Source organism: Alosa sapidissima, chromosome 6 (assembly GCF_018492685.1).
Source record: "Alosa sapidissima isolate fAloSap1 chromosome 6, fAloSap1.pri, whole genome shotgun sequence".
In the NCBI taxonomy this organism is placed as follows: Eukaryota; Metazoa; Chordata; class Actinopteri; order Clupeiformes; family Clupeidae; genus Alosa; species Alosa sapidissima.
Genome location: NC_055962.1, coordinates 4,765,858 through 4,779,572, shown reverse-complemented (window position 1 = coordinate 4,779,572; position 13,715 = coordinate 4,765,858). Strand labels below are relative to the sequence as shown.

General features: G+C 41.4%; 1 protein-coding gene across 2 annotated transcripts; it reads right to left on the bottom strand.

Annotated features, from left to right (window-relative positions):
- Nucleotides 1–901: 901 nt before the first annotated feature.
- LOC121711651 (bifunctional protein GlmU-like) lies at nucleotides 902–8,206 on the bottom strand. 2 transcript variants are annotated; one of them, XM_042095426.1, is made up of 4 exons: nucleotides 8,083–8,206; nucleotides 2,616–2,801; nucleotides 1,472–1,745; nucleotides 902–1,383 (listed from the first exon to the last, which is right to left on the bottom strand). In XM_042095426.1, exons 1-3 carry the CDS (start codon nucleotides 8,083–8,085, stop codon nucleotides 1,491–1,493), a joined length of 444 nt encoding a protein of 147 aa, XP_041951360.1. In that variant the 5' UTR covers nucleotides 8,086–8,206; the 3' UTR covers nucleotides 902–1,383; nucleotides 1,472–1,490. The 2 variants fall into 2 exon arrangements, with proteins under 2 accessions (XP_041951360.1, XP_041951358.1); XM_042095424.1 differs by having other exon boundaries at nucleotides 902–1,745.
- Between the last annotated feature and the right edge of the window lie 5,509 nt (nucleotides 8,207–13,715).

Genomic DNA, 13,715 nt, shown 5'->3' with positions numbered 1-13,715 from the left:
CTGATGCCGGGCTACAGTAGGGTTGGAGGAGGTCACAACAAATGGGGCCTCCCAGCTGTTCCACAGACCCGCCAGACTTTCATCATTTATCATCGTCAAAAGCCAATTGGTGGTCAGAGGGAAGGAGTCCCACTGGCACTAGTGTGATGGGAGGACACCAAGATCACTTAAAAACAAGACGTAGGTGTCACAGACATGTTTCCAGAAAAGTGTTTCCCTGGTGTTGATCTCTTCACAAAAAAATGTCTGCAGTTCCATCTCAGGAACACAACAATACTACAGTATTGTGTGTTAAATAAAACTATACATGATCAAACAGTGTATCATATTCTTATAGAATCTAATTAAGCAATAAGCCCCGAGAGGCCGTAGGTTACATTGATTTTACAACAGCTAAGGGGCGTTAGCCTACGGACTCGAGTGGCTTATTGCTTTTTCTAAAACTGTTACTGTAAATACCTGGCAAAGTTTCATAAAGTAAAGACACTGCAACAAGACATGTAACAATTTATTCATAGATAATCATTGTTCCGCCAAGAAATACATTTCCTCTATCTGAATGGTTGCCAAGCAACGTCAACGTTGTTTCAAGTTATGGTAGCGCAGTAATATAGAACGAAATGCGTATGCGTCAAGGTGTATGTTTATGCTGGATTTTACGGCATCGAACGTGATTCAGCCAATCACAATCAAGGACCGGAACTATCAGTTACTATTACATCCTTCAACTATTTACATACTCATGAAAAAACATACTTAAAATATATTTTCAAATACTTTAAAATCACTGTTGTTTAGTGTATTGTCAATCACTCTCACAGATTCAGTCTATTCAGGAGAAATGAAACAAACAGACTTACAGTAACTATCCCTATTACGGTATGTATTGAAAACAACAGAAAAAAGAGAACATGCTTTAATTCTGCAGTAATTTCCTGTGTATTAGCCGCATGACAGTGTTTTATGCAAATTAAAAGACAAAACCATATTAACTGCCCCCCTGTATTAACCTCATAGCTGAATACATTTTGCTAAATCAATATATAAGCCACAGCTAATAGTTGAGAAAATTACGGTATTTAAGTGGATCTTACTGACTGTTTTGGAGCTAAATATCCTCATCCATACTCAAACAGATCTGAGAAATATTTGGGATGTTAGTTTGGTCTTAGTACTTTAGCTCTTCACCACACAGCATCTCCTTGTGTTTGAGGAATGGACAGACTGATGGAGTACAATCATATATACTGTGCATGTATAGTATTTTAACATGAACATTTCTTAGAGATACCCATCTCCTAACAGCCTAATATGAAATGTCTGTCAAATAAAAACTCATTTTAAATGGTTTCCAGCTGTGAAGAAATTGCTGAACACTGATAAATGTTCAATTTTATGAAAAGCAGAAACACAGGAATTCACCCAGTTTGTAGTTAGTTTATAAACACCAACAAAACAAGGATACTGGTAATTGTCACCTGCCACAGCAGTTAAACTGCTTTCTCATAGCGAGGATGAATGACCAGCTCAGGGAAGCCAGTGTGTGCATCCATTTCTCTGCTAAACTGGAGGTCGGTCGCTTCTCCGATGACCACCTCGGCCGTAGTGAACACCTCCAGGTCACCGAGGACGTGACCACCGACAGTCTTCCCGTCTTTATCAGCGAGGCAGATGTGCAGATGAGCCTCCTTGTTCAGTGTTCCCACCAAAGACACAATCTCAAAGCGCTCGTTCAGCTGAATCACCTGACATAACGCAGGAAACACAGACTCATACACACAAAACATTTACAATGACAAAGCAGACAATCATCATCAACAAGGCATCATCCCAGAATGTAAAATAAGGGTTTCGGAGGCACTTGAGACTTAGCAAAGCTGAATATATCCTGCTGAGCAGTTTCTATTGAAATGCTGGCAATGTTATGTTTGATTTTGACCCCATGCCAAATACCATCCCCCACTTTTCACCAGTACACCAGCAATTACCAATACCCCATTTCTTTTTTTCTACAAGATTCAAGATTCAAGAATTTATTTGTCACATGCATAATTTGTGGAACAAAAAGCAGTGAAATGGGGATTGCGAATGCAACTCCCAGCTGTGCAAAGTTTAATAGAAAAAATAGAAAAGTAAGAAGATAGAAAACAGAAGGGGGGTGGGGAATAAATAAAATAAAATTTAAAAAGTTTATGAAGAGGGTGGAATTATGCATTCATTGTCCGTATGGCTTGGGGGAAAAAATACATAGAGTGCAATACACCAATACACCAATACCCCATTTCTTTTTTTCTACATAGAGTACAGGGCAATTCCACGGAAAATTTACTTTTTGTCACATCCATAACGCCAGTGAAATGCCTTGGCATTTGTATGATGTGAATGATAACATTATTTTTTTGTGCATTTCATTTTTTCTCATGTACATTCTTCAGACAAAAAAAAGCAAATGCTCAAAATTAATGTAATCATTCACATCATACCATACCATCACATTTTATTGGAGTTATGGATGTTACAAAAAACATAATTTTCCATGGAATTGCCCTACAGTTACAGAAGCCAGTGGCACATGTGGCACTGCCCAAGTAAACCACTAACTGTTGCGAATTCACCTCATTGGTATTCCCTGCGGTGGCGTTTGCCAGCCGGAGCGTTGCCTTGGTGACGCTCCCCACACAGGTGATGATGAACGGGGCCCGGAGTTTCCTCTCCTCCACAAACGAGAGCAGAGAGGAGAGCAGCTCCTCACCAGGGGCCAGGCGCAGAGCGAAGACCTGCAGGGATGAACCTCCATCGGCCTGAGACATGGAGGACAGGATGGGGGGATAGAGAGGCCACAGGGAGGGGGGGTGAGAGGGAGAGAGAAAGGGAGAGAGAGAGAAGGAAATAGGATGAGAATTAGAGGGGTAAGGATGGAAATTAAGTGAAAGAAGGCTGTGATAAGTTTTTTCAGTAATGTCAAAATCAAGAAGAAACTAGCTGAACAAGAATACACTAAAATTACTGTGTTACCACAGCCATGATTTTTTTTGCCAACATACATCTGTGTGACGAGGCATGTAATACATATATGTTCTAAAGTTGAAAGGAGCATAATAAACCACTTGAAGTGTGTTATAGGTGCATTGTGGGGTGTCGGACATGTTTGATTTCATAGACTAGTTTGCAGTCACATGTATTTCAATGAAAGGGTATTTTAAACTGAGTAGCAGGGTAAGTTAATGTTAATGATATATGGGGTATGTTTTTAAAATATGTTGGTGGGGATTGGGAATCACATGTCTGGTTTAATTTGTTCTAATTGGATGGTTGTTACACTTTGTAAGGTGATGACTAAATGTGTATATGTTATTGGGATATATAAGTAGCCCTATAAGTATAATTGATTTCAGTCAGCTGTGTGTCACCTGACCTATACAATCTAACTGGTTGATCTTTTAGTCCGAGTGAATGTTCATACCAAATTTAAGAACGTGCCTCAAGGTATTCTTGAGATATCGGGAGCATGGGACATACATGTGATCATGGACCCACCATCCAATCAGTCCAGGTAAACATTTGTACAAAATTTGAAACACATGCCTCAAGGCATTCTTGAGACATAGTGTTCACAAGAATGAGTCTTTCAAGGTCACAGTGACCTTGAACTTTGACTTTTGGCCACCAAAATCCAATCAGTTAGTCTTAGGGTTGCAAAGGGGCCGAAAATTTTCGGTAAATTTCCGGAAACTCACCGGAAACTTTCCATGGGAAATTACGCTGGGGAATTTTAGAAATATTCCAAATTGGAAACTTTCATGGAATTAAAGGAAATTGTGGGAATTTTTGGTAATTCCTACTGTTTCATTTACAAACATTAACATTTTGTTTCGTAATAAGCAATATGAGTTGTTTGTTTGTATTTTCGCTTAGCTTAGCATACAAAGCTAGCTACCATGCTAGCGGGAATCCCATTCTCTGCCTATGTTTTACTAGCGTGCTAAGCTAGCAACACTGAAACCACTGAACTGCCCAAGATACACCACGCCACTCAACAACAAAATCCAATAAACCTCTGAAGTTCGCCTACAAAAAAGCTGCCATCTTTGACATCCGGTATCTGCTGATTTTTCCTATGGGAAAATAACACGGGGATTTTGAATTATCGCACCTGTTAAACTCTTGCGGGGATGAAAAAGTCTGAAATGCAGATGTTTGTCCTCTGCCTTTGAGTGGATACTGTGATCTCCAGTATGTGAAGGCGGCACACTTAGATTTTTGCTACCCCAGAGCTAACTTGCAATGCAACTTGCCATAGGCAGTTCGCTTCAATTAACAACCGGAACTCCTTATATAGGCAAAGATGACCGTTTTGGTTCTTTTTTGTAGGCGAACTTCAGAGGTCTATTGGTTGGAACATTGACTGACTATCAGTTTGTTCAGTTAGAATCCCAGAAAATGGTAAAATAAATAAAACAAATATAATGACACAACATACCACCCTAACCAACCCTTATAGATTATGTAAGTTATATATAAATTGTCAATCTTAATCAGACAGATTAATCGTCCCATTACAGTTTATGCAAAATGACGTACACACATTTGAATGAGGACAAAAGTGACGACAAGCCCATAACTGGGCAACTCTGTTTGCAAACTTCCCCCAGTTTCACACCAGTTATTCCCACATGAGATGACATTTTCACTGGGAATTTATTTTCCCCATGCACATGAACGCATCATAGGTTTCCTTTATGTCTAGTAGCCTATGCTGATTGCTGTGTGCATGGGATTGACGTATGTGCAGGGTAGAAATTTGACTGAAATTGCATTAAATCAGGTTGTTTTAACTAATATTATGCTGCAAGATGGGGTTTTGTCCACTACATTTAAGTTCCCTGTTATAGACTAACTTGCCATATTAAAAATTCACAGTTTTTTCCCATTAATTCCCGTTAATTCCCGTATATTCCAGTTAATTCCCATGGAAAGTTTCCAACTTTGAAAATTCCTGGAATTTTGCAACCCTAGTTAGTCTTAAGAGTCCAAGTTAGTCTTAGGGTCCAGGTAAACATTTGTACTACATTTGAAGCATGTGCCTCAATGCATTCTTGAGATAACACATTAACAAGTGGGAGAAACATGAGGTCACAGTAACCTTCTACTCTGACCTCCAGAATCAAATCAGTTCATCTTAGAGTCCAAGTAAACATCAGTACTAAATTTGAAGAATGTGCCACAAGTCATTCTGGAGACATAGCTTTCTATATTTTACAAATTTAATCATTCCATCTTGGAGTCCAAATAAATATTCCTAGTCAATTTGAAGCACATGACTCCAGACATTCTGGGGATACTGCATTTACAAGAATGGGACATACATGTGGTCACGATGACCTTGAACTTTTGAGATATAGCATTCACAAGCTCATAAGACTTTCAAGGTCACAGTGACCTTGACTTTTGACCTCCAAAATATAATCGGTTCATCTTTGAGTCCAATTGAACATCCATACCAAATTTGAAGCGCATGCCTTGTGGTGTTCTTGAGATATAGCATTCTCAAGATCGGGATGGACAGATGTACCTGGATGGATATACGTACAGTATGTATGGATAACATAGAAGGGGTGATCCATTGTCTGGCCCCTCTAATATTTAATGGGATTTTAAATTGAGTAAGGAGTACAATCCTATCAATTTATGGCATCAGATGGCTCAGTGTATTTGCTGTGTTCCTCAATAACATGAGGGAATGAGTTCTCAAAAGCATTTGTCAAATAATGTTAAATAAACACAATTTTCAATAGCTGGATGTAATTCTATATTTAGCAAACAGGTTTCATTTGAAGAGTGTATTTTTAACACACAAGGTTTTCAAAAGTGTACTCAGAAGGGCATGTTTAAGGACGAGTGTTGAGTATGTGAAAGAAAGACTGTGTGTGTGTGTGTTTATGAGTGTATGTGTGTGCGAGTGACCAGCGGTGGCCGTCTGGTGAAAAAGGGGGCCTGTTTGCGTTTGTTGGGTGCCGGGTCACTGGTTCCATTCAGGGCGTCTCTCTTATCCGCTCATCTTTTTTATCAGGCTCTCATTCTCTCCCTTGTCCCTCCTCAATGGGCCCTCTCTCCCAGTCCCAACCCCCCAAACACAACTCCAGCCTTATCTGCCTCAGTTCTCCCTCCGATTTCTCTAAGCACTCCTGACACTGAAAGGGCCCGGCACAGGCCACCTGGATCGGGACGGAGACGGCAGCAGCCCGTCCGCCTTTTCAGAGCCACTCTCTGGGCTGCGGGCCAGCTGCGGCATTGTCAGGACGACCGTATACCCATCCACCCATTCAAACTCCAATTGAACAACCCTCACCCCCCATCCCCACACGCACCACCCCAAACCCATGGAGACTGTGGTAATTATAACCGGTCAGCTAGTTAGGACTGTGCTCTCCCTTTCTTTTCCTCTCTCTCTCTCTCTCTCTCTCTCTCTCTCTCTCTCTCACACACACACACACACACACTGTTTACACATTTAGGTTGCCCCTCTGTGCCCCTCGAAGTCCACTGGTCACTGTTGGTCTGCTGTGTTGGGCCTGCCTGGCAAGCAAATGGGCAAAGGGGTGAGCGCAGAGAGGCACACTTGCTTAGACGGTGGTCCATTCATACCGCTAACAAGATCATCACGGTCAAATACCCGCGAACACGACCAGTCAACACAGCAGGGGTGTCGGGTTCATTTTTGCATGGCTACAATTATTTTGTCCATTCTCTGTTCTCACAAAGCTGCCCACATGCATGCATGGCAGCAGAGTCCACCACAACATACTTAATCCTCACATCCTGTAGTTACCAGATACCAACAGCAGATTCAGCAATTGCTGACAGCCAGTTTAACACAGATTATTCCAAACACATAAATGGCAACACTAATGACATGTCCGTGAGGGCAGTTTAGTTGCAGTGACATGATGTGACCACTACCAGCGAGTCCCCAGCCATTTCTTCAGTGGAAATGTCGATATTCGGTCTCAGTCTTTGGGACCACCTGGCTTGTAGTTCATTATAATACATGGGCTCAGCCCCCTTCTCCCCTGATTGCTTCCTCAAAGCTTCCTCCCACCCTGGAGAAGGAATAATCTACTGACCCAGTGGGGGGAATCCTGGATTAGAGATCAATGGCCATGAAGTTAGGGGAGCAGGCTTTGGCGACATGCTGGCCAACATGTACGGACGAACAGTGGATGCCCTACTGAAGGAGAAATGGACACACAGCATGTGCCACCATGTTCTCATGAAGTTCTCATGAAGCATCATTTCACTTTTACTGGGTTTGTTGATGTGTAATCCACGATAACATCATGCACAAAACGCTTACTGTTTTATTGAGTCAAAACAAAGTGACTATTTCCCCTCTGACAAAGAGGACACACACACACACACACACACACACACACACAATTCCATTCACTGTGAATAAACAAAGTGATTTTAACCTGCCTCTCGACAGCAACCACACAGGCCAACCCAGGCATGGCTGCATGCTTTAAATCACATCAATTAATAATTTCCGCGTAAGTAGACTACTTGTCTTTCATCGTTTCCAGCTCAACCACCTCAAAACGCCTCTCACAGCGACAAACAAACACTTATGTTAACAGGAGATTGAAGCAATGTGACATTTAGTGCGTGGCAAAACAGAAGAGAACGGTTTAAGTGTACTTCTCCACACGAAAATATAATTGACCGTGACCACAATAAAAGGCGAAGGCAAACCGCCCACTGTTGAGGTTGATGATGAGTTAAAAAGTCGTGATTCTGAATCATTTCAAAAGCGCGGAACTTACTTCAGGCTTGAAAATATATTTTTACAAATGTCGCCCCAAAAACCAAAACTTCTCGGCGAACGATAAAAGCCAGTGACAGGACGCAGAGGATACGAATCTGTGTAGTGTCTATCTGAAATCTTTCCATGATATTGGGCACATTTTTGCAGTGGTCTCGTTTTCACCCTAGAATAAGCCTACAGCTCAACAGTAGGCTTGTATTTACATTGCCCAGTGCAATGAACTATAGCCGAATCATATCTGACAAGAAGTCACCTACCATGTTTCAAAGTTTGTTCCAGTGCTTATTGAAGGCCAACTTCTTGCCACGTGAGAAGCACGTGGTACCACCACGTTTATTTATTTATTTCCCATATATTTCAAAATCGGATGGTTTCGCTTAGCTTATAGAAGTGTTTGGTGTTAAAGGAGGTCATATCGTCTGTCACGTTTCCGCGTTCACATTATCAACCACAGACGATTTCTGACAGAAATAGGTCTAATTTATTATTCTAGTCTAATTATTCTCCTTAATGTAGTCTTACCATGTCATTGTTTTTATATTATTGATTGAATGGACATTATTGTTTTATTATTGCTTTTCCCCTCATTTCCATTGCTTATTTTATTAGGCTATTGATTGAATTGATATTGTTGTTTATTATTAGGCTACTATTTCACCTTATTATATTTGACCAACATTCTAATCTGTTCCCTGTTAAATTTTAAATATTATGCTGTTTTGTGTGTGTGTGTCGCTTTGGACAAAGGCGTCTGCCAAATCCATAACCATTATTGTTTGCAGGAAATGTGGCCCAAGTCTCCAGATTTCACCATAACTATCATGACATTAGATGACACGATCGCAGCACCTCATAACCATTTGTTGGCCTCTTCCACCACCTAGTGGTAGCTTTCCTACTGAGCAAACAACACGTGGTCCAATGTCCCACCACCTGTGAGGTTTAGGTGGGCTTATATCAACTAATAAAGTGTAGGGTTTTATAGCTGCTCAGGACTATTTATGTTAAAATCTTATATTGGCTGTGATAGTCTGTTAGGAAAAACGAAAAAGGGTGTAGGCTATTAGAAATTACGAGATAAAAGAAATTGAGACTAGCAATAATGTATCAAATAATTAGTCTATGGTTTCACATTTAATTCATTGATTGCCCAATGGAATAGTTGGGTCATTAGGCCTAAATAGTTGCCCAAGGCTCCAACCAGCTGTGTTCAAAGGAACAAAATATCGCCATGGGAATTTGGATGATTGTATGACTAGTACTTTGGGGCAGCCGTGGCCTACTGGTTAGCGCTTCGGACTTGTAACCGGAGGGTTGCCGGTTCTTACCCCGACCAGTAGGCACCTAACCCCCCACTGCTCCCCGAGATTTGTTGCAGGCAGCTCACTGCGCCGGGATTAGTGTGTGCTTCACCTCACTGTGTGTTCACTGTGTGCTGAGTGTGTTTCACTAATTCACGGATTGGGATAAATGCAGAGAGAGTTGCACGGGAACAAAAGAGTATATATACGTATACTTGTAGAGCCTGGGCTATGCACACATAATTCTTCACCATTAACTATTGATTATTAACCATGAATATGTCATGGTTGCATGGTCAATCAGTAGGTTGCATTGATTAATAATCAATAGCTGGGTTTCTTTGTAAATGCGAACATTCCAGTAAGATATCGTGCCATTTCCTCACTGTCGGCATATCGACAGTAGATGGCGTCATCAGATATCTTTACAAATTGACGTTGTAAGTAAGACTTAGGAGCGGGCAATATTAGGGCTATTTTATGTTCACGTTATTACCATTGCCTGCAGGTTATTAGCCTACATGGAAGATTCTCAGTTGATTTTTTTTTTTTTGGAAGTTGATTTTTAGAGCAGCTTACAGTGTAAAGAAGAATTGCATGGAGACGTATAGCACTCCAATTACGTGGCATTTTCAGCAGTTGGACAGCGCCAGTTAGACTAGACTACTGTAGATGTTCAAATATAAAATCCGCAAGCTCTCTCTTTCTCTCTCTCTATCTCTGCCCCTCTGTTCATTTACAGTTGGCTATCAATGGGTAAATTCATTTAAATGAGTTGACAGAAAAATCGAATTGATGAACTGAGGTGTTTAGTATTATTTGTCAGGTAGAAACTGAAGACCCTTAGGAATGTTCCCACCACAGATTAACAGGGCATATAAGATTTTAAAGACCATCCTATGCTTACTAAAATGACTTTGTGCTTAACAGTAATACTGTAGTTGTAGTTCCATAGCTTTCTACCTGCAGGCAGGAAATTAGTGACATGGGGAGTGTTTAACCCTTAAAGGTGTGGTTTTTCTACATTCTAACATTCTAACATAAGATTTTGTTCCGCAACACTTGAAGGTTCTAAAATTCTATGTTGAATTCAATAGACCTCTCCAGAATAAGTCCGGCCTCCGAAACATCTGGATCAATCATAAAATCCAGTGGAAACTAGATGGCAGAAGTGTGTAGGCCAATCGGCCCACCATTTTTTCTACTTCGCCACCTACAGATGTTTGACAGGTATGATATTTCGAAACGCCATGTGATTTCCCATAGACATTCGACACCCGGAAGTTGGGTGGATCCGGATGTTTCGGAGGCGGGACTTATTCCGGAGAGGTCTATGAACCCAGATATTCTTTAGAATGTTAATTTTCCAACATTCCCATCACTCCGGTGTGACGGTACACCTTTAAGGGTTGTGTCATCTGGAAAAAAGGAAAAGGTTGAAACTCGTTCAAGATTCAAGGTTACAGATGGTCATGGCCCCTTCTTGTCATCTCCAAGTTAAAATGGACAGTTGGCCACTATGACAGTGTACCATAACAGTCATTGTTAAAGCACACAATCCTTGCCATTTCCATGGATCCCAAAGGTGCACATGTTATCGACCCTCTTTTATGCGTCTTGTCTGAATTGATAAGGACAGGAAATTATAACACAAACTGCTAAGGGAAATGTTGCTTGTCCACAAATCAGGATGCCACTGGAGAAGGTCACGACAATCTGGCTCTCCTGGCTCAAGGGAACATGCCTCAGGTGTCCGATCCATGTGCTCCCTGAGTATAAAGCTACATGGCACAACATTGAGACACCGTCCAGACCTAGACTGGCCACACTGAAGGGCTGGGAAAATAACCCAGCTGCAGCAGTACCAACCAAACATGTAGGCTATATTTCAACAGGGAGTAATCATGTTCCTAAAATGTTCCTATGAAGGCATAATGAATTGATATTCAATAGGCTCTATGCACGACTCCATTTTGGATTCACTTGTACTGGCATATCAATTTCTTGCTTATGTTAAAACATTGGAAAATGGCTTTTTTCTATAATTATTGTCTTCAGGACCTCGTCTCATGGTAATGTAGACCAACTTTGTGAAAATGTTGTGTGCCACCCCCTCCAGCAAACAGGCAAAGGGTTTAAAATGTTCTTAACCTTAATCAAGCTACTGATGTTATTGAGCTGGTTAAATAACTTTAGCTATGTTGTTCAATTAGAAATAGCCTACTATATTAAAACTGACAGGCTATATAATCTGTAATTTTCTGACAGGCTATAAGGGCTATAATCTGTCATTTTCTGTGTACAGTGTAGAAGTTGATTGCCCAGTAGGAAGCAAATCCAAAATGGAGTCCTGCTTAGAGTCCATTAACAAGTGCTTTTAGAACAGAACAGAAATGGTGTGTGTGTGTGTGTGTGTGTGTGTGTGCCCCTAGTATCCCTATAGCTGCATACAATTGTACTTGAGCTAGAAGTGCTCCTTTTGCCTGCGTGTGAACCTGCACAGCCAGTGACTAAAGGAGAGCAGGTGACGCCAATTCATTAGCCATTAGCACTATGCATCCAGGGGGAGCCATCTGGCCCTGCCAACAGCAACCTGCGCCACACTAATCCTTTAATGCATCTCAGAGAAATAGCTTTCCCCTCTGCTCTCCCTTATTTGTCTACTGACTTTCAGACTATAGCTCTCTCTCTTCCTACTTCTGGTGTCACTATCAGTCTATGTTACTTCTTTCTCAGGTTTTCCTTGTTCCATTATTGGTATTAACCAACTTACTTTCTTTTTTTCTTTTCTTTCCTTCTTTCTTTTCAGTTATAGAAAATAGTAAAACAAAAGCAGTGTTTCAGAAATCAAAGAAAGAGACTTTCAAATGATGTGATTTGTGTGTGTTTGTCTGAGAATTGGCATCAAAAAGGAACATCCAGCAAATGGACTCGTTGCACTCCTCCCAGGCCATTAGATATACCTCTGTTCTCCCGATGCCACAAACTTCTCTCGGGGTGGAATAATGACACATGAAACCCCCCAGCTGGTCTAAGGTCTCTACAGTGTCAAGAAGAGCAGTAAACCATGTGGGTGAGTCATCCTCACAAGTGTCTGTCTTTGCTGTCCTTTTTTTCTGCCCATTCCTGCCTCCTTTTGAGCCTTTTGAATTCTCTGGCAGATGCTAGGTTTTTATAGCCTGACGAGCCAGACCCACATTAAAATGTAGGGTCTGGGCACTTACTGTTCGCAGTGCTCAGTCCGAGGGGCGGGATAATCGGTTGTCTTTCAAATTCCCTCTGCACGCAATAGGACAGCGCTATGAGTCCCATGCGTTTTCCCACCAGCGGAGCTAGTTGGCTAGTTCAAACTTTTGCCAACTTAAAAAAAGCTTAACTTGTGTCACACTGTTCGCCAACAGCAACATCTTTTTTGTTTTCAAGTAGCAGGGAATTCAAGCCAAACTGTTGCAACTCTGCCATCAATCATTATGTTAAGCCCACCTAACGACTCTATACACAATTTGATTGGCCTGATAGAAGTTTAATTATTCGAGCTCACAAGCCAACGGATAGTTGCTAAACTAGCACTGGCAGCAAATGTCATTTGTTGCCGCTAGGGTGCGTCTAGATTTCTAGGCTAAGGTTTTTACGCTCTCCTCCTCAATCTCCCTACATGACCTTAGTCTTTCTCCATTTGCTCACTGCCCACGCATGTACATACACACAGATATGCACACACACACACGCACACACACACTAACACACCTACCCTACCTCTTAACTGTTTCCCAGAAAGAAAGAAAAAAACAGTGCAAACACAGTGGATTGGTTTTCCAGGTGTGGGGCAGCTAAGCGTGGCGGGTATTTGCAGAGGAGAGCCGTAAAAGCGGCCGGCTGTTTGACTTGCCTGATTCGCTCAGACAGGCTGTGGCCGGGGCAGATGTAGCCAGCGCCTGGCCAGAGGGGCAGAGCACACACCGAGCCTGATAAGAGCCGCTCTTTACTGCCCCAGGGCCACCCCACCCCCCGAGTCACAGCGCAAGGTAAGGCCATGAGCGCAAATCGCCCTGCGGTCATTCCACTTGTTGTATGATGATTACACCTCATGTTGTATGACAAACCCTTAATGGGCTCTAAGCAGTTTCTAATACTTTTATGACGTTTTTTTTTTTATCCCCCTTCTGGCGATATGATGGTTTTTATATGAAAAAAAAAGAATGAAAGAGTAGGACTTTTTTTCTCAAAATTAATGATGAAACATTCTTTAAAATGTATTCAATCCATTTAAATTCCCATTTATTCCCATCCCATGTCTTAAGGATAACGTAATGACAGGCCAAATCTGCGCAAATCATAATTGTTTTTCAAAATTGTAATGACATGCTTTATGAATCTGGTCAAACTATCAGATTATAAATAATCCTGACATATTTCAATATACATACATTTACATAATGTTTCCTTACTGTTTTTGTCAGGACGGGGGAACACTGTTAATTGTTGGAGATGGTGCATTGTTGGATGTGTGTCATTGATCTGGGGAATATGCTGGGCTACGCCTACTAAACCTGGGATTTAGTGGAAATCCTCCCTTGAGTGGGGTGGAT